The sequence below is a fragment of the Lipophrys pholis genome, assembly GCF_963383615.2.
Source record: "Lipophrys pholis genome assembly, chromosome: 12".
Taxonomy (NCBI): Eukaryota; Metazoa; Chordata; class Actinopteri; order Blenniiformes; family Blenniidae; genus Lipophrys; species Lipophrys pholis.
The window spans coordinates 8,796,921-8,820,164 of record NC_137641.1 but is presented as its reverse complement, the minus strand read 5'-3'; the positions used below and the strand labels follow the sequence as shown (position 1 = coordinate 8,820,164).

Genomic DNA, 23,244 nt, shown 5'->3' with positions numbered 1-23,244 from the left:
ATGTGGAGTTGTTGGGTTTTTCTCTTTTCTCTGTTAAAAGCACCTAGAAATGACTGTGTATTGTATTTGGTGCTATATAAATAAAGTTGAGTAGTTTTTCATTCACGAGACTAAACAGCCTATAAAGTCAATAATTCTTTGACGTTTAAAAAAAGAAAAAAAACACACAATTTCAAGGGCACAGTTATGTATTTAGGAACATTTCCAGTGAACACTCAAAGGTGTAAAGATGCAGCACAGTGGTGAACATGATCTCGCCTTACACGACTTCCTGAATCGAACCTGAAGCTGCAGTCTGCAGGACTTACCTGAGCTGTGTTGGCCTGAATGGTACACTTCAACAAACACCTCGAAAGTCGACTCCGGGTTCTCCCTGGAACAAAACCACACAAGACACCAGCTGTTTTCAGAGCAATGGCTACCGCTATCTAAACACCATAACAAAGTCAGAAACATGAAGAATAATTCTACAGCTGAGACTCTACTGAAGGTCTCTAGAGCTGTTTGATGAACAGAAGACAGAAAGACTCTGAATCACGCAGCTGATTTGGAACTCGACGAGCAAGAATTACTTTAAAAGTCTCTCATTTAAAATGGTCATATTAGGCAAAATGGTTTAATGGTTTTCCAACAGTAATAATCGTCCCCAAACTTGGAATGACGCCCCAGAAGTGAAGAAAGTCTGTCCTCGCTCTCCATGGCTTGTTTCAGTTTTTAAAAAGTGTGTCGCTCCAAAGAGCGAATCAGAAATCAAACCCTATATAGTGTCATCAGGGGTTTAGCCAATCCCAGTCAAGGTAGGCCCTCCCTTTGACCCTCCCACAATTAGGCAGCTCTGCTCTGGCACATGGCACCACGAGACTAAAGCTGCAGTTCCACCGCAGTACGTGCCAGAGCGAGTCGGAGCTGGAGGTTACGGTACGCCAAAGCGCACTCACGGCCAACTCTGTCGCGCGCTCCCACCACAGAAAGTACGTTTAAAAGGTAGGCGGGGTTGTGAACGTGACTCAGGTTAAACTTTCTCATTGTGAACAGCAGCGTCCAGCTCCTGCTGAATCTCCTCCTGGTTCTGAGAGGAGCGTCTAAAAGACTGCGAATATTGTGTCGCACTCTGACGTGTCAATAAACCCAGTAAACAAAACAACCAGTGAGCGCAAAGCTCATGTAAACAACAACGGGAGGGTTTACGGCCGATTAAATATTTAGCTATAGCGGGCAAGTCGAGAGTGGCGATCTTCACTACCAATCAGCAGACGGCTGCGTTGTCGTTCCTCCTCCTCACAGACCCGTTCCTCTGTGCTAGGTACCTCAACGGAGGAGTAGCGGAAAATCGTAGCCGGTGGTCGCGGTTTCTTTCCGTACCATCCACAACTTTTTCAGTGGGACTACGCGAAAATCCGCCCCACCCCTCGACGTCCCGGCACAGAAAGTGTGGTGTCACCGAGAGTTAAGTACTTCCTCCTCTTTCTGAGATGGCCATGTGTGGGCGGAGCCTGTCCAGCTCACACAGACACAGCAGATTCTGAATGCCGCTCAGACGATCAAATGTTCAAATGAATCAAAATCAAGGAAAAGCTGGATTTGGGGCAATAAACCTTGAATACAAGTTTCTGGACCAACAACCGATGTGAAAGTGTTGAAAAGCTGGATAATATGACTCCTTTAAAGAGAAGCAAGACAAGACAGCTGATTCAGGAGCTTGGTCTTCACATCCTACAGATTTCATTATTGATTCTGCTGCCAAAGCCTCGGGAAGCCATCAAGAACCATGATCAGGTACCGTGATAAAGAACTGTCATCAGGAAACCTCTGCAGATCCTCCCCGTTCATATCTGTGCATCACAACTCCAAACAGGCCCACAGTGCTTACAGTGTACACCACATTTGCTCAGCATCCGAGAGCGCGTAAGGTCAAGTTTGAGAACTCAACAGAGGCCGAGTTCCTGGCGTCAGCAAAACCTCATGTTCCATCATTTATTTATTCCTGATCTTCATGTCACAGAGCTGTTCTGCTCCGATTGCTCAAGTGAACAAAATGTTCTCATGATGGAAGAAAAGGTAAAGTTGGTAGCAGCTTCCTGATGGGAACGACTCCATCCTGCTGCTTTGTTGTGATGACAAACATCCACATGCCAGAAACAAATAAAACTCTCAGCCAGCCTGGAAAGACGTCTCAGCCGAACACAAACTTTCGTCCCTGTTCTAGAAGCAGCACCGGACACTGGTCTCAGTGGACTCGGACCTGTCACCGGGCAGGAGCATGTCTCGGTGGACTTCTCCCCCTCAGACTCGGACCAGGCTCCCCTTCAGACTCGGACCAGACACCCCCTCAGACTCGGACCAGGCTCCCCCTCAGACTCGGACCAGACACCCCCTCAGACTCGGACCAGACACCCCCTCAGAACGCGGTGTTTTCCGCACCGCTCCACTGTTCTTAGCCGTATCGCAACAAGTCCGGGCCTGACACCGAGTAACGGGCAGGAAGCGGAGCCCCGGAGGGCGGCTCGCCCGCCGCCCGGGTCAGAGGGTCAGAGGGTCCTAGAGCTTCAGAGGGTCCTACCTGATTCGAGACCCCATCGTTGACGTGTGATTGACGGCAGGAGAGGAGCGCGCCGACGCTGCGGTGCGGTTCGGTCGTTCCGTTGCTAGCCTGATGTTACACGGATCCTTCATACGACACGCTCTGCCTGGTCACGCTCTGCGCCGCACTGAACTCTGGGTATTGTAGTGTGTTGTCGCTGTTGCGCAGGTCTGCATCTCGGAGCAAAGTCCTGCTAAAAACTACATTCTCCACAACGCACGTGGTGAGGACGGGTCCGTCTCATGATGATGCGCGCGAGTCGAGGCCCAGAAGAGAATTTGGCTCTCACTGTCCAGTGTACAGACATAATATACGGAGACGCCTCATTTACTGCTGCTGCCTATCGGATAACATTTGTTTATATAAAGTATTGGATTAGTTCTGTCAATTTTATGATAAAATGTTTATCATTATAGTTGGTTAGACAATATGTCAGGAAAGGAAAAGTGTGTTCCTACAGTAGATATGTTGTACATGGGCGCAACCATGTCCACATATATTTATGCAACTCACAAAAATGACTTGACATGGATGAGTTGTTGTTATTGCACCCCAGCGCTTTGGCATTTTACTATGGATTAAAACAAAAAAATGTAGTACATTGCCTGTGGTCATAATTATAAAGGGCACGAAGCAATGTTAATGACAGTGTACTTACCTTACTGGGCGATATCAGATCAAAATGTTCACACATGGAGGAAAACTTTTTCTTTCTCACACGCTCCATCAAAATAGGCTGCAGTATAAGAAAATGCACATCTATGTCACTAACACTAACCCACGAAGTGTGAGCTGATACTTTGCATTATATGTGTATCAGGGTCCCCCAATTAGTTTTCCCCAAGGGCCAAATCATTTCAATATATGCCAAGCTCGGAGTCGAAACATACACTGAACAAAAATATAAATGCAACACTTTTGTTTTTGCTCCCACTTTTTCATGAGCTGAACTCAAAGAAGTAAAACATTTACTATACACACAAAAGACCTATTTCTCTCAAATATTGTTCACAAATCTGTCTAAATCTGTGTTAGTGAGCACTTCTCCTTTGCTGAGGTAATCCATCCAACCTCACAGGTGCGGTGTATCAAGATGCTGATTAGACACCATGATTGGGGTGCCTTAGGGCGGCCACAATAAAAAGGCCACTCTAAAATGTGTAGTTTTGCTTTATTGGGGGGGTCTTGTGTGTGTGTGTGTGTGTGTGTGTGTGTGTGTGTGTGTGTGGTGGGGGGGGTGATGTTGGTCCACTCCTCTTCCATGGCTGTGCAAAGTTGCTGGATATTGGCAGGGATTGGAACACGCTGTGAAATTGAATCAAAGATTTTCCAGTCTTGAAAAGTCATGGAATAATTTAACTGTTTTGGAAATATAACCTTTTATTTTTCAATTCAATTCAATCCAATTCAATCCAATTCAATTCAATTCAATTCAATTCAATTCAATTCAATTCAATTCAATTCAACCCCAAATATGTTAAGGGTTATCTCAAAGTGATGTCAAGCAAGTCCCTTAACCCTAACACCTTGTGTTGTACATCGCTTTGGAGAAAAGTGTCTGCTTATTGAATTTGTAATCTTATCATTAAACATGGCAGCACTTAGTTGTTGTTTAATGTTACATTCAATAGCCGATGCATGTTATTTAAAAAATATTGCAAAATGGGTGTCAAAGGCAATTGTGCCATTGCACGATGCTATATGATCGATATTGTGTGTATAATTGTGGCTCTGTAAAACACGTGTAAATCGTGGATGTATTTGTGGATTTGAAAAATACGTGTGAAAATCTAAAAAAAAAACCTGTAAACAGGACACCCTGCCTGCAGCTCAAAGTAAGAGCATGGTGCCGCCGCGCACTTTAATATCTATTTATGCAGTTTAACGTCACACTATAGTATTTGTGCAAGGTGGCAAGGATTGAGATGTGTTATTCTGATCGTGTGTTCTGTGTGTAATGGATGTGGAGAGTTGTTAAATAATGTTTAGTCTGAGATTATTTCCTTGCGGTTTGCATTAAAAGGTTGGCGATGGAGACGGAAAGTGTTATTTTGTGCGCGTGCTCTTTGCATAATGGATGTGGAGAGCTGTTCAATAATGTGCTTAAATAGTCAGATTATTTCCTTGTGGTGTGCCTAAAAGGATTTTGGAGCTAATTGAGTAGCGTGACATTGAACGTAGACGGTGCAGTGACTCGGGTTCATGTCGGCTGACCAAATCTATTGCATTGTTATAGCGTTATTGTGAAGTTTAACTAATAGCGCATGTATTCATCTGTGAACTGATGATGCCTGAGCGTTACAGGCCCTGGCTCTGTGCACTGAAGTGTATATGACAATAAAGTAGTGAATTTCAATCAGTTTATTTATTTTTAAACTGTATTTTGTGTAGGCCAATAGGCTAATAGGTTTTTTTGTCCCGTAAAAAAATAGTTTTTTTCACAGCACCCCCTGTTCAAAATTACTTCCAGTGACCCTGTGTGGGTTTCACTTTTGTCTCCTCCCCCGTGTACATAAACCTCTTTCCCTTATATGTCTGTGCCAGATCGTCCCACTACTCTTCCTGTTTCCTTGTGTTCTGACTTCTTCCTGGCTTTTGTCTGTTTTTTTTTTGTTTTTTTGGGGATTTACTTGCGCTTGACCCCTTTTGGATACGTATGCGTCCAGACTTTATAATAAACTCTTTAAACGTCAGTCTGTTTGTTGGGTCTGCTTGTGGTCCCCGACCATTTCCCCATCATTAACAAAACAATATGAATTAAGGTGCAGTACTTCAGATCTTTTTCACTTTATTACATCTTTAAATTACACTATTAACAACACATTCCGTCTTATATATCAAAGTAAAGAAAATAAAAGGAATTCATTCAGCTGATTAAAAAAAATATATATACATGACATTTTCACAGTGTTACGGGATAGCTCCCGTTTGTGCTGCGCAAACTCCGATGGCCCATTTACACGTAGAAAAATAGGTGATATTTCAATGCATTTGGGCCTTTTGTTTACACGTGAACTAAGCAACAAGTCACAGAAAACGCTAAAATCTGAAAACGTCGACTCAAGTGGAGATTTGGAAGAACTATGTCTTTACGTTTGCATGGAGACACCCAGGGGGAGACAAAATTTAACGTCACAGTGGGGCAGGAGCGTCGTCAGCATCGTGTGTGTGTGTGTGTGTGTGTGTGTGTGTGTGTGTGTGTGTGTGTGTGTGTGTGTGTGTGTGTGTGTGTGTGTGTGTGTGTGTGTGTGTGAGAGAGACCTGTGTTTGCAGTTTGGCTACTGTGGTGACAACGGATGCTGTTAAAGGTGGGTTTACACATGATGAAAATAAGTCAGGAATGGCACGAATCGTAATTCCTGAACAACGATCACGGGTTTGATCAGAATTATATGATTCAGGGTCGAGGCATCAGGTGCCGTCACAGACAGTCGTGATCTGTTATCATGCATTACAAGAACACCAAACAGTGGCGGATCATCACGAGTCATAATGCACCGTCACCAATATTGTATTCGCAGTGTAGCGTGGTAATGGCACCATTGCGCACCGTCACTTTCTCACACCAATCTTTCAGGAATGTGGCGAGTTTGGTATACATAGTGGTGAACTTTGCTACGAGCGACATAGGCAGCCGCTCAGAGTACAATCTGTGTAGGAATGCACCCTGCACGAGACGAAAAGAGAATCAACCCGTCTCAGATGCTTCTCGCGGAGGCGCCGGTGTTCGCCCGAGGTGTAAAACTGGTCTGCGACTGGGTATGCGCATGGTTCCAAACACGCCCCTGTCATTCTACCATCAGTTCCTGTATGGCTCACGCATCCCAGATTGCTCCACATCCAGAGATATTGCCATGGAGTTGGGCAGAGAGGACGCTGCTCCTATGTATGCTGTCACGCTGTATAACGCACCACAACTCATCATCATGCTCAGTTGTGAACGTCAACGTATCGAGGCAAGTCTTGTTCTTCTTGGAAGATTTTTTTGGCAGCCTATTAGATATAATTTCATCTATTCCCTCTGGATTCTGCGTGTTCCCTTACTGTGGCTGGCTTAAGAACAACGGACCTGAGATCGTTACGAATTAACACAATTATTTATTGAACAAAGACATTCTCACCACATGGTCAGCCTGCACAGGACACGGCCGTGCTCTTCCCAGACTTAAGGAAAGAGAGTGAAACTAAAGAAATACAGACTTTTGAATGAGAGAGGCGGACTTCCCCTATCCGGGTCCTCCCTGTGACCCCTTGACCACTGCGGCCAATCACAATGGACTCCTGTCCTCGACTCATCCATTCTAAGGTGGGCTCCTGTTTCCCAGAATGCAGTGGGTACTTGTTTACATTGCAAAAGGCGAGTATCAGTGAAGCCGCATGGTGGGAAATGGAGGGAAACACATGATAGAATGCAAAGCTGTTGTCTTTGTAGCAGTGGGGCTAAGATTTACGGACGACATGGAAGAATTCGAGTTAAAATAATCCAACAAGCCAAAAACATGTTCCACAAATATTAGGAAAGTCAGGCACCGAAATGCCCATTAAAGAACCTTATTCAGATGCATCACTTTCAAAACGATCTGGTGTGAAGAATATTATATTTGAAGACATACAGGGGGAAATTTCTGGGGTTTTTTTTGGGAAATACCCACTATGTGTAAATATGGCCTCAGTTTCATACATTTTTACAGTTTTGTCTAAAACTTTTCCTGTGTACAGAAACATTCCCTTACATATATGATTGTCCTCATTGGTTGTAAATGAACAGGCTGGCACAAACACAGGCCTGTAAAAGTACAGAATACACATAAAAATATACATTACATGTTTATTTCAACATGAATTTGACAAAAAAACTGCTCGGCGTGTTCAATTCCACACAAAACCTACTGACGAATGATGTCGATTTATTCAAGTCTTTACAAAAGATCAAGTAGATGTATTTATTTATTAATGAGTGAATAATCCCTTATTGTGTCTCTCATTGTCTGTCTGTCACCTGCTTTAATGGCTCGACTGGCACACATGAATTAAGGACTTCAAAAAAACTTCACCATGCATTATCAAATTTGAAAAGTTTATTATGTTTCTTGATTTGAGTCACAAATTGACCTTTTGAAGGGCATTAACTAAATTACTGAACTAAGTGGGATATTCTTCAACTTTTTCAAAAGTATTTCAGATAGCAGTTTTCAACCGACTTTTATTAAATTAAACAAAAAAAACATAATGTGTCGTCTATTTACAGTGAAATAAAATAAAAAATATATCAAACGGATGGAAATGACTTATTTTTCACAAAATAACCATGTGAATTTGTTTAAATTAGTGGATTTTTGTAAGAAGTCATAAATTCCTGTTGACAAGTCTCACGCAATGTTAACCTCCTACGACGCAATGTGCTTTTGTAAACCAGCGTTGATAAAATATGGAGGGGGCGGTGGGTCCTGAACCAATCCCCAAACATGTGAGGATGACATCAAGTGAGGAGAGATTAACTCCAACCTTCAGACTTTACAATTGTATGTTCAGACTAAAAGTCATTCTTCAAGTGGAGTTGACGATTGACGACCACACAAATAATCTTCTCTCGGAATTTGGTCACAATTTAGAGTACATTTTGGACATAAGAAACCGCTTGTGTAAAGTCTCATTCTCGCCAACCCCTTCTTTCCTCCATCCCTCACAGATCCAGCATTTAAGCTGTGGAAAAGTAGAGGTCTCTTATGTGTAAAGGATTTCTTTAAAGATGGTCTTTTTATCTCATTTGACTATCTTGAGGTACATTTCAGCATTCCAAACACTCATTTCTTCACATATATATGCAGGTTCGAAGTTACATTAGGACATGCTTTTCGCCCACTTTAGTAGCGATAGGGGAAGATTGGATTCATGATTGTGTTTACAGGGATCCACAAACAAAAGGCTTTGTCTCATTTGTATATGGTACAATCCAAACGTGAGCTTCTCCTTCCCTTCACCATATAAAGACCAGATGGGAGGAGGATCTCAGCCTACAGATATCAGATGTGACCTGGCAACTGGCAGTGACTAGAGTGAACGCATCATCCCTTTGTATCAGACATGGTCTGATTCAACTCAAAATATTTCACAGGCTTCATTTCTCCCGGAGCAGACGAGCTAAACTAGATCCAAATGTTGATCCAAGATGTGAAAGACGTCACCAGACCGAGGCCACCCTTCGGTCACATGGTTTGGCTGTGTCCGGGGTTGGGCTCTTTCTGGCTGTCTATCAGAAGAAAGAGCCCCCCCCCCCCCCCCCCCCTCCCCCCCCTAATGAGACAGGAGCCCCGCTTAAAACACGATTTGTGAAATCTTTGGGGGTCTCTCAATTATTGGTAACATTTTATCCCATGTATTTCCTTTATGTTTTTTGTTTGTTTTCAGTTTTGTCATGATCATGTGTAAAATGAGGCTACTTTTGTTGATTTTCATTTGTGCATGAGGGTGAATCAACACTCTCACTAAAGTTGCCGGCCTGCGTGCAGTTCTTGCCCTCACCATTGAGGTGTGGGGGGCGCTTGTCTTAAACGTCACTTTAAATCAGACAGCCGCTCAATTTCAAACAGGGAAACCTCGTAAATTTCGGATTTCCTATTAAAAATAAGCTGGGGGACTCTGAGGAGCAGCAACAGGAAGCTGACACAATTGGACACCAGTTTTGGCTCAGCGGGGGAAGACAAGTCGGCTTGTATAATGAATGCGTTGTAAATTATCCCCCACAAACCCCCACCCCGCGGGATTATCCCCACCGAAAGCCGCAGTAGAGTTCGCACACTGTTTGTAGGTACACTTTTGAAAGTGTATACATCAGTAGGATTGTCCTGCATAAGCCAAGCTGCTTGTATGTTGTGTGTAATGTCTTTTGTCAAAAGAAGACCACTTATTGTTTGCCACTGACATAAAACAAACGTAAAAGTAGTTGGAAGGGAATGAAAATTCTTAACTTTGTCTCCATATCGTAAAAGGTTTCAATATCAGCATCTAAATGGTATTTACAAGAAAATGAGTCCAAGACGTTTCAGCTTTTCCACAATGTCCAGAAACTTTAGTTTGTGTTCCTTGAGAAGTCATATTAAAATGTCCTACTATGTTTCTGATTGGCAATCTGTTCCATGTCGGTTCCTCACGTTGTCCAAACTACACCACGCGACACATTCCTGTTAAGTCGTCCGGACTCAGAAGATGAAGACTCCAGCTCCTCTCGGAGGAGCTCGGCGTCCCCTCGGCTCTGGACTCATCTCCACACAAAGATGCTCCAGATGCTCAGATCAGATGAGTCTTTCCTCCGGGGGGACCTTCAGCATGCTGTCCATCTCCAGCCGGGCTCCGGCCAGCTCCTGAGCACTGGGGCTGTACACACCCTCCGACTGACGCTTCTTCCTGGCCGTGAACACCATGACGGTCAGCCCGATGATCAGCACCAGGACACAGAAACACAGCAGAGGGATGGCCACCACCAGCCAGGGAAGGATATGCTTTTGGGCGAGTTTCTGTGAGGAGACAGAGTGAACGCTTTACCGATGAAGACGTGAAGCAAGTGATATGTGAGGGATCAATTGTTGCGTCAAAAATGCATGAACGTCCCTTCAGAGTAGGGACGGGAATCGAAATGCGCTTCTTTCTGAGAGCCTGTCCCCAGTGTTTGAATTTCTGGGAATCGTTTTGTTGTGGTGAACGGTATAGTACTATAAATAGTACTATAACGTAGAAATGTTTACAGTTTGTTTGCTGGTTTAGCGGCTGGATTGGAGCCTCCTGCAGGCTGATTTTGGGCCGCAGGCCTCATGTTTGACACCCCTGATCTGAACGATTTCTCGCTGATGTGCGCGCCACATGGACCAGATCCACGAAGCAAGCCCGGTTGTGATTTTCAGAGCTCAAAAGAAGCAGGTGTTTATCCCCTCACGTGAACGTTGAGCATTCATTGTGACGTTATTCAGTTTCTAAAACATAAAAAAAATCTCCACACAGTAGGCGACTATGATTTTTGCGTCATTTACGCTCATCAACGTAATGACTTCTTTTTTTTTTTTTCCACCTTGACAGCCGAGCGTGGTCATGGCGTGCTCACACTGGTTGCGCCAAAGAAAAGCCCCCAAAATAAATCAGCATGTGACCATCGGTGTTCCACGCTGATGTTTTGATTTTTAGTGTTTTTCAGCAGATACCAATGTTGTGCCGGTATCATCAGTAAAACAGGAGGCAGGAGTTTCAGCCATATGGCTCCTTTACTCTGGAATCAACTACCAGCCTCGGTCCGAAGGGCCGACACCATTAGTTTATTTAAGAGTAGACTAAAAACCTTCCTCTTTGATAAAGCTTATCATTAGGAATAAAATAGGACCACTAAGTTGAGCTGCTCTAGGCCTAGACTGCTGAGGGGATTTTCTCTCTCCCGTTAAAGGGAGTAACTCTACATTTGGAGGTTCTGTTTCTTGTCTTTCTTTCTTTCTCTCTGTGTAACAACATTACTGTAGCCACCAGATACTGCCGCCGTCTTTTTTCTCCCTGACAGGAGGGGAGCAGGATCCAGGGGATCAGACCCAAGACTCACAGAGTGGAGTTACGACGGTCCTACTACCCGACCCCACCACAGCACCGTGACCCCACCGCAACGGCATGGCCCTTAAACTCCAGACTGAGATTGATTCATCATCAGACCAACGCTCATCATAGACTTTTCTTAGTATTTGTACTTATCTGGCCTGTCTGCCACTCTCTCTCTCCCTCTTCTATTCCTCTCTCTCCCTGTCCTATCCCATGTACTTCTCCCCCCAACCGGTCAAGGCGGATGGCCGCCCTTCCAGAGTCTAGGGTCCGTCCCACGAGGGAGTTCTTGTGAACTTTTCTTCCTGCGAGGGAGTTTTTCCTGGCCACTGTCGCTTGTTACATCTGCTTGCTTTGGAAGGGTTTAGTTGGGTTCTGTTGTCCTCTATCATTGTAAGAGGCTTTGAGATGTTTGTTGATGTGATTTAGCGCTTTACAGATAAAATTGAATTGAATTGAATTGAATCAAGCGTACCTCTGTTTTATTCTATTTGAATAAAGTTACAGTATCCTTCAGGTGTCCTTCAGGTATCTTGAGCTCAGGACAAGTGTCGTGTTTTTTAGAAATATAAAATGTGGTCAAAATGAATTCCACGCTAAATTATGATTTTTAATTTTTTTTTAAATATATGACTGATGTAGCTCAGATTGTCAAACCTGAAATAAAAAAAAAACCTGATCTTTGAGTCACGGAGCTATCCTAAAGAAGAAAAGTGTGTGGAACTCACGTTGGTGTCGCAGGTGGACCCGCTGTATCCTGGCGGACATTCACATACAAACATGTTGAATCGATCAAGACACGAGCCGCCATTTTGACAGGGGTTGCTCTCACACTCATTGATCTCTGTTTCACATCTGCAGGACAAACAATTCACTCAGTCACACACTGGACTCACACTGTAAAAAAAAAAAGACAACAGAGCTGGTATTCTGATTAGTTTGAACGTGAAAATTAAGATACTCATATTCAACTGGGAAACACACGTCAGACCAATCATGTGCACCTCATCATATCTAAATTTGTAATTGTGCATGAACTGAGGTTGCAATTTGTCGCGAGCACAACAAATTTGAAACAGCTACGGGGTTTCCCAGTCTACACAGCAAGGACAAGTTCAAGCCCTCCTGCTTTCTCTCCTGCATTTCCCACTTGGCTGCCACAGAGAGAGGATTCATTTCAGCCAAACTTGTGAAAATAATCTAAATTAGCAATTCTGGTGAAACTCGCTCAGCTGCCTGCCCGCTCCCTCAAGATTTGGGGTGGGGGGTGGGGGGTGGGGGGTGGATGGGGGGCTAACCTCAGCTGCTTTCATTTCCTTTGATTGTAAACTTGTATAAGCGTTGTAATGAACTCAGATTAACTTCAATGTGTTTAAGTGGGTCATGGTATAAAGAAAAGCACTTATAGATTGAAAGCATTTCATTTTTTTAATTTACATCCTTCAAAATTCCTTATTGAAACAAAAGGTCACACAGCAATTCAAAGAAAAGAAGAAAATACTCAATAGATTTGGAAAAAAAATGCACCAGAATATTCAAATGAATGGAATATTATGATTTTTGCATCGAATTAATACAAACTGCGAAAGTATGAGGAAATCTGACAGACGAAACCTACAGAATTAATAAATACACACACACGCACACACACACACACACACACACAGAGGAAGGATTGTCCTGAGTGTGAGCTCACCTGCTCCCTGTGAATCCAGGCATACAGGTACAGTTGGCCCCCCACAAGCCGTCGTTACACACTCCGTCGTTCACACAATGGATGTCCTCGCCGCACTGAGCTGGAGGATAATCCCACCTGGTGTAAAAAATATGAGGTGTGCGTCAACATTCTCTTTTTGCCTTCCGTGTGCGTGCGTGCTTGTGTTTTTAATAAAATAGTGATCCAGCAATCTTTGTCCTCACGTCTGTGTCCCCCACCAAGAGCAGGGTCACTTGCCACAAATACTTTTTGGCAAACTTTCCAGTTTAGAACGACTTTGAGTAACGGGGATAACACATCAGATGATATGATACTCATTAAAACAATCATTTACACAAATGTGATGAATAATCATACACATCTTAATACTATCTTCACAATCTTCACTGTCTTCCGAGATTGATATGGTCAAAAAGGTTTTATATTTTGAATAAATGCTAAATCACATGACACAACAGCGTTTTACCAGCAGCCTAATTCATTCGGCTTTTCGAAAGGGTTCCTTCATATTTTTGTCTTAATGTTAAACAACCATCACCTGCAGTAAAAAAATACTTTATATGTTGTGCACGTTTGGAAACACGTGCTTAAAGCTGCTGCTGACTCATGCTTACAGCAGTTCTAAACATATTTGATATGTTTTTGGTCCTTTTTGTCTCAAAAGATTTTCTCTCCTACAGTGACAATTATTTGCGATTGTGACAAAATATGCAAATTAATTGAGGACGTCTTTAAGTGACATTTCGGGCAGCTCCTAGCTACTCTCTCGACTGAAGAGTCGAGCATGTAAATCAGCTCAGTCTTTAATAGACATGCTGCTGTTACGAGGTGAGAGGTTCATCCTGATCTGCTTCTAGTCACAAAATGTATTCCAATGTATTCTTCTTTTTATTGCAAAATTTACATTTATTTACTGTAATATGTTCACCAATACGTCCAAATACATTTTATGCTTTTGTATGGTGAATTCAGCAATCACTAATTTGAAAGGTCCTGTTTGCACATTATGTCATACGTTGTGTTATTTCTAAATTCCATATATCAAATTGCATATAAACCAAAAAAGAAAAAAGGTTTTCGCGTTTTAGGCTCAATGATGGAAAACTATGATATATACTTTCTTTTTGTCTCGAAAGCAGCTGTCAGGGAGCGCGTAAGAACAAGTTCAACTATGACGGCTGTTGAGATCATTTAATTGGCTTTAGTGCGAAGGATGTAGGAGTACGAGTCGAGCACTTACTGGCAACGAGGGCCACTGTAGTCCTTGGGGCAGATACAGGTGAACATGTTTGGTCCATCCTGACAGATCCCTCCATGTTCACATGGGCGACGCTCGCAGTCGTCGAGGTCTTGGTCACAGACCGCACCGGCGTATCCGGCCTGGCAGCGACACTCAAATCCGTGTAAGTAGTCCTTACAGCTTCCATGCACACAGGGCTGAGATGCACAGTCATCTGTGTCCACCTCACAGTGCTCTCCCTCCCACCCAGAGTTACACACACAACCAAGCTTGTTGAAGAGGTCCTGACACGTGGCTCCATTCAGACAGGGGTCTGAATCGCACACGGGAGCGCCGCTGCAGCCCAGAGCAATCACAGGTTTTCCCACCAAATGGAACTGAGAGCCCTGCGGGGCCTTGTAGTTATCCACAAACGGCAGGTAGACCCCTCCCAGTCTGATGGCACCCAAACAGCCGGTGAAGCTCTCGCCAATGGCCAGCGTGGCCCTTTTTTCCACCAGAAACTGAATGTTGCCCGCGCGCTCTGGAGAGCTGCTGGCGTCCGTGATCCCGTCCACCGTGATGACCCACGGAGAAGACTTGAGCGCCCTCTCAGCCATGAGGACTTTGACGCGGTGCCATCTCCCATCTGCCACTCGACGCACCCCGTTGAAGATGAGCGTCTCGGCACCGTCGCCGGTGTGGATCTCCACCCGGAGCGAGGAGTCCAACAGGCCCACCATCAGCAGGGCGGAGCCCCATGAGGCCCTCAGCAGAACGGCGTTCTCCGATCGAGTCCGCAGCTCCAGGTAAATGTCTGAGACGGGCTCGGTGAGGGAGCCTCCAGCGCTGTACTGCACGGCGTTGTTTTCAAAGGTGGCGTTATACACACCTGCAAGAGAGGACAGCATGTGTAGTACGACACTAGAACTTCTAAGATAGGGTTGAAGGAGGGGACTATATCACCACGCCTCACAATGTGTTGCAGAGGGTTCAGATGAAGAAGAATTAATAATACTGTTTGTCTTCTACTCTTTCTTATAGCTATAATCTAAAAAAAACAAACTACTGTTAAATACCTTTGCTTATTTAATATCACCTTTTGAATCTATAATGTATTTACTTCAACTTTATTGTGTTTCATTCTTTACTAATCAAGTTTCGGCGCCGGCCAGGCCTCAGGCGAAGAATTTCGTACCAGTCCATGTAAAACGGGTACTGGTATAACAATAAAGAATCCTCAAATTCTTTAATCCTTGAATGAACTCTTTTTTTTTCTTTACATTATCACCATTACAAGTTGTAGTTTTAGTTGGCATGAACCCAGAAAGGAGCTCAGTGGTATCACACTCCACTATCTTCAAGCTATTGAAATGCTGTAACATGATTTTTGTTTCATCAGCTGAACCATTTGTCTTCAGGTGATAACTAGATGTGTATAAATGCTGTGAATCCAACGAGGTTTCTCAGAGAAAGATGTGACCTATGCCTGACTCGTGGGTGATAATGAACGTGTGGATTTGATCTTACATTCATAACCGTCAGGAAGGTCCACACACTGCCCGCCACTGACACAGGGGTCGCTCACACACCACACTCGGGTTTCACAGGTCTTCCCGGTGTAATCCTCCGGACACGAACAGGTGAAATCGTTGAATGTGATCATGCATTTTCCTCCACTCTGGCACGGCCTTATCTGCGAAGGAAAGAATGAATACTTTTCATCTGTATACAAACACATTAAAGCTCTGCTTTCAGCATAGAGGGACCTTCCTGCAAGTCCACCATGAATGATATCACACAGCTGATTATTATACGCTCTAATAAGATGAAGACAAGACAGAAACGTACTTTTTTGCCAAATTCAGCAACATTAACATTATACGATACTATGATATTATATTTTTTCTACTTTCCAAAGGAGTATATCAATACAAGGAGGGTCGTTTCAGAACAGAAAGGAAGGTTTTATTAGGATAAGTTGCTTAGTTGACATTTTTTTTTCTTTATTTTTGTTCTTGAAATATTTTTAGCATCATATATATTTTGCATGGGAAATTATTTGGATGCTTGGATGAATTTGAATCATTCGCTGACTTTTAATCCAGAATCAAACTTTGAAGTTTTATGTCAACTGTGATTGTGCATTTAAGATGAGGAGCATAGTGATAGTGCAGTTGTGTTTTCCACCTTGCAGGTGTCGTCACTGACGCAGTTCCTCTTCAGGTTTTCACTTTCGCTCGATAGATTAACGTCCTCCCCATCATTCTCATCCCAGGCTTCATTCAGATGCACTGAATCCAAGCGGAAGTCCTGCAGGCACCCTTTGAAATGCCCCCCCCACACAACAGAGTCCCAGTCTCTGGGGAGTCCTCCCACGTAGGCCTTGTCCCCGCTGTTTACTTCCACTTCAGGGATCTGGCCGATCCCGTAGCGAAGTCCTGCGTGCTCAAAGATCACCTGTCTGCGTTGGACCTCCACCTGCAGCAGCTGCTTCTCGCCGGTGGTCACAAATATTGGGCCGGTCAGTGGAGCAGTGTTGGGCAGTGAGCTCACAAACACCCTGCCCATTCCCAAATACACTGAGAAGTAGACCTGACCCCAACCGTCCTCGCCGGGTCTCCTCAGCTGGAACAGGAGGCCGTCCAGCTTCAGAGACCTCAAGAAGAACGACACCGTGAAGTTGCTCCCGTGGTCCTTGTTCACGTCATAGGCACTGAAGCTCACGGTGTCCTCGTGACTGTAAGTCCACGAAGGGAACTCTGCGGAGGAACAAACAGACTTTGATCAATTCCAGCGGAGAACTTTGTACTCATAACACACACTCACAACCACAGCTTGTTCCCACTGATGAGTAAGCGGGTGATGTAGCCATGAATGGGAGAATATGATCTTGTGGGCGTGGCCACTTGTCACATCCTGGCGCTTTCTACATTCGTGAAAATGTCAGATTTAGGACTCTATATTCTGTATTATAAGTCATGTACTTTATGTCAAAACTAACCCTAACCCAGAACCTTCTGTGAAATGGTTCCTCAATTAATGAAGTAGTCAGAAATACTAAAAATAGAAAAGCTTAATTAAATTTACCATTCAATTACGAACTTGCTCTCTAGAAACTAAAAAAAACACACACAAAGTAAGTAAAGGTCATATTTGTAAAAAGAAAAATTGTAAATATATGTTTTTGCCCCTTTTTCCTGATTTACCATCACAAATATATGCTGACCATTCACAATGTCTTGTGTTTAGTTCTTTTAAACTCACACGTTTTAAAAGAACACTATTAAAACTGTAGAGCTTTGTTTTCAGCTAAATATATAATTATGGAGAAAAGTCAATTAAAATAACACTTCGTTAATTGGTCATAATCAAATGGGATATTTTCTAATTGTGATATTTTTTTTTTAATGAGTGAACCTATGATTTTGTGTTTGGTTGTTCACATACAGCCCAAATGAAACAATGGATTTGGTCTCCATGTTCAAGAAAATCCACAGCAGAACAAACTTTTCTCACTACGACCTCCGAATCGGCAATACTGCGTTTTATATCAAATCAGCAAGATACACATACTTTTTATATGGAAAGGTTGGACTTAAAAAAATGTCTTAGAAATATGAGATATTTAGAGATTTTTATGGTAAATCATGAGTGAGACGGTTTAAAATCACAATTCATCCAAACAGCAGAATAGAGTCACTGAGCTAAATTCTATCATAGAGCCGTCATTCCTGGTGATTTCTAAACAAACATTTCTGAGGTGCTTTTCAAGAGAAGATAACTTACCCTGAGAGCAACTTTCACCGTGAAAGGGCCGGTCACAGTTGCAGCGGTAGCTGGTCCACAGGTCCACACAGTGTCCGTGTCCGTGGCAGGGGTTCGGCTCACACCAGTCAGTCTTACTACATCCCAGCTCGTGCCCCTGGCCCTCTGGCAGAGACTGGGGTAGAATTGGTTGAGAATCAATCACCAGGTCTTCCATACACCCAATGAAGCTTGCAGCTGTCGGAGAATACTCCATGAGCTCCTCCGGCGCTCCACCCACATACACATGACCGAAGGCCTCAGAGGGCTGGAAAGGTGGTTCGCCTGCACCACCGTCGGTCACCTTGCATTCATCCCTGCCACAGCCGGGGCCTTTCAGAGTCAGGACAAGACCCTCGTCAACATCGATATACACGTGGACATCCTGCCAGTCTCCATCACTGACCAACCTGGAGAAACTTACGTCCAGCTCAGATTCTTCAGAAGCAGCCGTTGCATGAAGGTGTCCATCCACAATCTCAAGAAGGAGGTGATTCAACACGTCGCCTCTGTAAAACAGCAACATGTTCGGGATAGTTGTCCGAAACCTCAACTGAACCCCGGGTCCTCTGTGAGCGTGGTGCTGCGCCTCCCTGCGGACCCGCTCCTCCGGAACCACCCGGATGTGGACGAACCCCGGGGAGGAGAAGGAGAACGTGGTTCTTGTGGAGCACGTCTCGTCGTAGAAGCCGTGAGGACACAGACACGTGTGCCCGTGCTGTCCGGCCTCCAGCCAGGGGAGGCAGGCGGCGCCGTTCTGACACTTGTGATCCAGGCAGCCGTAGAGTTTGACACTGCAGTGGTCTCCTCCCCACGGAAGCTCGCCGGGCTGCACCTCGGGACAGTGGCAGGTGTAGGAGGCTCGCCCGTCTTCACACCGGCCACTGTTCTGACAGGGCTGGCTCTCACACTCGTCCACATCCACCTCACACAGCTTCCCTGGAGAGGCATGAAGAACACCACTGTCACAAATGAAACCATTATTGTGTAAATCGTTCATGGTTGTCTGATGGTTTTGAGGCACATGAGACAGATATTTACCTCAGTGGTCTTGGTTGACTTTTTATTTTTGATGCTTATACCCATTTTAGCAGAATAAGGTTAAGATACACGGGCAATTTAACCACAGGATTTTGAATTCATTCACAGGGAGATAAATAATATGTTATAAATGGCACTGGGTGATTTATACTGACTGAATTGATTTATTTATTTTTAGGAAAACTACTCTGTCTCTGTTGTTACAGTTCTGTTTCATTATAGTCCTTTTTTTTTTAATTTTACATATTTAATTCGTTTTCATGTTATTCATAACACATTTTGTAATAAACCTTTGGTTTATCAGAATAAATAATTTCACATTCAACAACCTTAAAAATTCAAAAGTCCAGTTTTTACACGCAGCTTTATTTTTATTCAAACTGGTTTAATTTACAAATGCAACAGAAATCAAATGGTTGACGTACTGTTAGACATAAATATGAACATTATAATCATCAGTCGGTAAAAATGTATTAAGAAACAAGCATTAAGATCACGATAAAATGTGTTTTATCTTTACTATGGGCAAAACCTGACATGTGGTCTGTGTAGTTTCCAGACAATATTCAGTCATATATTCAGTGTTGGGAAAGTTCCTTCTAAAATGCAATGTATATTATTAGTTACTGTCATTTGAAAGTTAATAGTTTGTTGATCAGTGGTTATGGCAGCTTTTTTCCTGCGGCCCGACGAGCTGCAAATGCCTGTAAAATCTTGTGGATGCAGTTGAAACATGCGGCCCACAGTAGACGTGACCAGTGGGTAAAAGATGAAGCACCATGGAGCCATAAAGTATAAAATATTTCGCTATTTTGAAGTGTGTGCCAGGTTTGATAACTTTTCGAATGTTTTCCCATGAATAACATTCTCGGACCCTAATTACAGGCGCAGTATGGGGGAAAAAACAACAACATTTAAGGACAGAACATGCAAGCAGGAGGGAAACCATGTGAAACCCACCAAGGAATCCAACGGGACATGTGCATGTGTATTCGTTAACGCTGTCTTCACATGTGCCTCCATTCTTGCAGGGTTCCGATTCACACTCGTCAATGTTGACTGAACAGTTCTCTCCTGTAATTAAAAAACAACAAAAAAAAAAAAACGAGCAGTTCAATCACAGGCTCTAAGAAACACGGAGCGGCGCTGATTCTCACGGTTCGCTCACCTGCAAATCCAGGCTGACACTGGCATATGTACCCTGCTGCATCAGCAAAGCTCAGCACCCAGTCCTCGTCCCAGTCTGATGGGTCTGACCTCTCGAAACACTCGCCGTCGTGTTCACAGGGATGCTCGGCACACTCGTCTATGTCCACCTCACAGTTCGGCCCTTCGTAACCTGAGGCGGCGCAACAAGGACACGGCGTCATTCCTGTCTCGTCCATTAAATTTCATATACGAGCGGCATGATTTTTTTTGTTTTCTTTTTACATTTTCCGGTGTGGTTATGTGATGGTTGTGGCCTTCACTGTCAACAACTATGGAGTTTATTCAGCAGTAAAACGCTATGTATGAACATACGAGTTCATTTTTATACAACTCTAGATCTGCAATTTAAACACACACACACTCACACACACACACACACACACACACACACACACACACACACACACACACACACACACACACACACACGCTCATACACACAATTTACATCAACTCATTAAAGAGATCTGCTGCCTTTATTACCTAAACAGACTTTTTTTTTTTGCAATTTTACACCAAATAAAATTTGTAAAATATATTCAATCTTCAAAATGAAGATAACATAAATGTATTTACTGTGATAAAAACTTAAACATATGTGGTTTTCGTGAAATTTAGAAATTGCAATTAGGAAGTGAGGACATCCTGCTTATGTTTGTTGCTGTTTTAGCCATTTTCACCATTTCAGGAGATTTATCTATCCGTGGTCACTTTAGTATATCTGTTTCACCAAACGAGCTGTTTTCAGCTGCTTTAGCTGCTTTATTAACTTTGTCTGTTGTAGTAATTTATGATCTTTTGCGTTTCATTTGCTGTTTTAATGTATTTAACTGCTGTCATTGGTTGTTCATGTCATTTTACTCGAAAATGCAGCTGAAACACAGTGGACACATTGGCATGTGACACGTTTCGAACAAACTATTCCGCTATTCAACAAAATAAAAGCCTTGTGCAGCGTTGCTCCAGAGCTGCAGGTTGTAGAGGCGAAAGAACAGTTCATAGTGCTGAATACAGTCAACATGATTAAAAGGTGTTTAAAAGATACATACATTTATTTGGAAAATCGTAAGATGGTTAAAGTTGTTAAAAGCGCACAAGAATTCATGTTTTTATGTGATTTGGTGTATGTTGATAAAAGAGGATACTTCCCCTTTAAGGCCGCCGACCTGCGTGAGATGTTCTGTTGATTTCGGGAAATAGGCAGACAGTGCTTGAGAACTATGGGCGCAAACCCTTTTCTTACATCCTTGTCAGTGATTCGTAATTAATTCCAAGTGTATTATCCAGCCACATTCTTTTGGAAGTCAGTGGAATTGTAACTTTGGAACTGAGTAATTAAACACAGATTTATTTTAATATTTTTGGACTTTTGTTGAACTGTGGAGCTGGGCTAGCTACGGACACTGCCTGTGGAATACAATTTCTTGCTGACAGTTGACAACGGAGTAAGCCATTGCATAATCTCAAAGACAATTCAAACCTCTATATCCCTCATCTATTGATTCACGTGTTTTCATAAACTATTGTTTTTATTGTCAGGACTTAGAGCCAGTGAGAGGATTTCTTCTTGGTGGGTCCTCCGTGTTTTAGAAGTGTTGAGAGAAATGATGAGATACATTAAATCCTTCTCCCCTGTTTGGTAAAGCGCAGTTCAGTACCTGGCCAGCAGAGGCAGGAGTATCCCCTGATTCCCTCGATACACGTGGCTCCGTGCTGGCAGGGGTCCGACAAACACTCAGGGATATCGACTTCACAGTGCTCGCCCTCGAACCCGGAGCCGCTGCAGTCGCACTCATAACTGCAACAAATACAAACGTTCACGCTCTTTACGTCGCACTTTTATTGGACTTTCTTTTGATTTAGTGACATTTCTAGCATCTACTTAAAAAAACAACAAAATACCCAACAATTTTAAAACGTCTAGGACTCTTAAATATCATTCAAACTTCTCATTTGCATCATACATCAATATTGTTTTTCTTTTTTCATAAATCACTAAAACACTAAAATTAAAAGTGCAAAACTTTTAGATTTCAAAAATTAGCACACCATCGATATGATTTGTATTTTTTTACGGTGTGAAATTCTCTTTAATCCTCTTCATGACCAAAAAAGAGCCTCTAACCTCCATTAAAACCACTTTTTTTTTTTTTTAAATTGCGCTGTTACAGTATAAAGAATTGCATTCATTCAAACAGTGAAATTTGAGCAAAGATTCAATTCACATTCTTTAAATTACTGTGTGCATAAATTTGCCCCAAAACTTATAAATATACACAAAAATTCTTATTTACACCAAAAACAAATGGTTATATGGGTCAGTCACAACACAAAGATCGCATAAATCAACTATTCCTCAAGTCAGAAACATTGAAAGTGAGTGATTCATTTAAAGCAACACAGATCAGGTTCAGACTTTAAATAACATTCAAAAGACGCGTTTTCAAAGAGACCAGGGAAGAGGGGAAATCACATTTTAGAATTCCTGCTTTTACACTATTGCTGCAATAAAAAAAGTGGTTTTAATGGACGTCAGGGTTACATTTTTAGCAGCGAAGAGGACGAGGGACTAGTATATGTGAGAAGGGCGTACAGTTTAAGATGTGCACTAAAAACACGAACTTCACATGGGCTCAACTTGTACTCCCCGTGTACATGCAGAGATTGACGGCCGGGTTCAAAGGTCACGTGTCTCAATGTGAATGTTGTCCTGCAGGGACTCTGTCCGGTCTGTGGGTTTTTTACGCCGAGGTTTACCTGTTCACCAGGTTGTGACACACGGCTCCGTTCTGACAGGGTTCACTTTCACACTCGTCCAGGTCCACCTCGCAGTCGATGCCGCTGAAGCCCGGCAGACACTCGCAGGAGTACATCCCGGTCAGGTCATGGCACGTGGCTCCGTTGTGACAGGGGCCGGACTCACACTCATCGATCTCCGTTTCACAGTTTACTCCTGCGGGAACGTCGAAAGCAGAGACGAGGGAAGGAGTTTGAGACAAATGAATACGTCAGGCTGCACACGCACGTTAAAGCGACGTCACGGATGACACACGTCTCTCACAGGTGAGAGTCATGAAGAAATAAAGGCCAGAAGGACAG

The 23,244-nt window shown here is 43.3% G+C and overlaps 2 protein-coding genes across 5 annotated transcripts in view; both read right to left on the bottom strand.

Moving 5' to 3' along the window:
• dennd1a (DENN/MADD domain containing 1A) overlaps positions 1 to 2,716 on the bottom strand; it is a 28,772-nt gene extending 26,056 nt beyond the window's left edge. For 3 of the 4 annotated variants that reach the window (XM_080476708.1, XM_080476710.1, XM_080476709.1), the window contains exons 1-2: positions 2,561 to 2,716; positions 309 to 373 (exon numbers count right to left, since the gene is read on the bottom strand). In XM_080476708.1, coding sequence (XP_080332834.1) covers positions 309 to 373; positions 2,561 to 2,673 — 178 coding nt within the window. In that variant the 5' untranslated portion in view covers positions 2,674 to 2,716. The remainder of the gene's footprint in view (positions 1 to 308; positions 374 to 2,560) is intronic. The other variant, XM_080476711.1, reaches the window with a different exon arrangement.
• Positions 2,717 to 8,986: 6,270 nt separating this feature from the next.
• Positions 8,987 to 23,244, bottom strand: part of crb2a (crumbs cell polarity complex component 2a) — a 30,044-nt gene continuing 15,786 nt past the window's right edge. The window contains exons 3-13 of the mRNA XM_080476378.1: positions 22,903 to 23,098; positions 21,804 to 21,943; positions 20,105 to 20,275; positions 19,897 to 20,010; positions 17,878 to 18,834; positions 16,279 to 16,850; positions 15,619 to 15,784; positions 14,110 to 14,980; positions 12,849 to 12,965; positions 11,881 to 12,007; positions 8,987 to 10,095 (exon numbers count right to left, since the gene is read on the bottom strand). Coding sequence (XP_080332504.1) covers positions 9,874 to 10,095; positions 11,881 to 12,007; positions 12,849 to 12,965; positions 14,110 to 14,980; positions 15,619 to 15,784; positions 16,279 to 16,850; positions 17,878 to 18,834; positions 19,897 to 20,010; positions 20,105 to 20,275; positions 21,804 to 21,943; positions 22,903 to 23,098 — 3,653 coding nt within the window. The 3' untranslated portion in view covers positions 8,987 to 9,873. The remainder of the gene's footprint in view (positions 10,096 to 11,880; positions 12,008 to 12,848; positions 12,966 to 14,109; positions 14,981 to 15,618; positions 15,785 to 16,278; positions 16,851 to 17,877; positions 18,835 to 19,896; positions 20,011 to 20,104; positions 20,276 to 21,803; positions 21,944 to 22,902; positions 23,099 to 23,244) is intronic.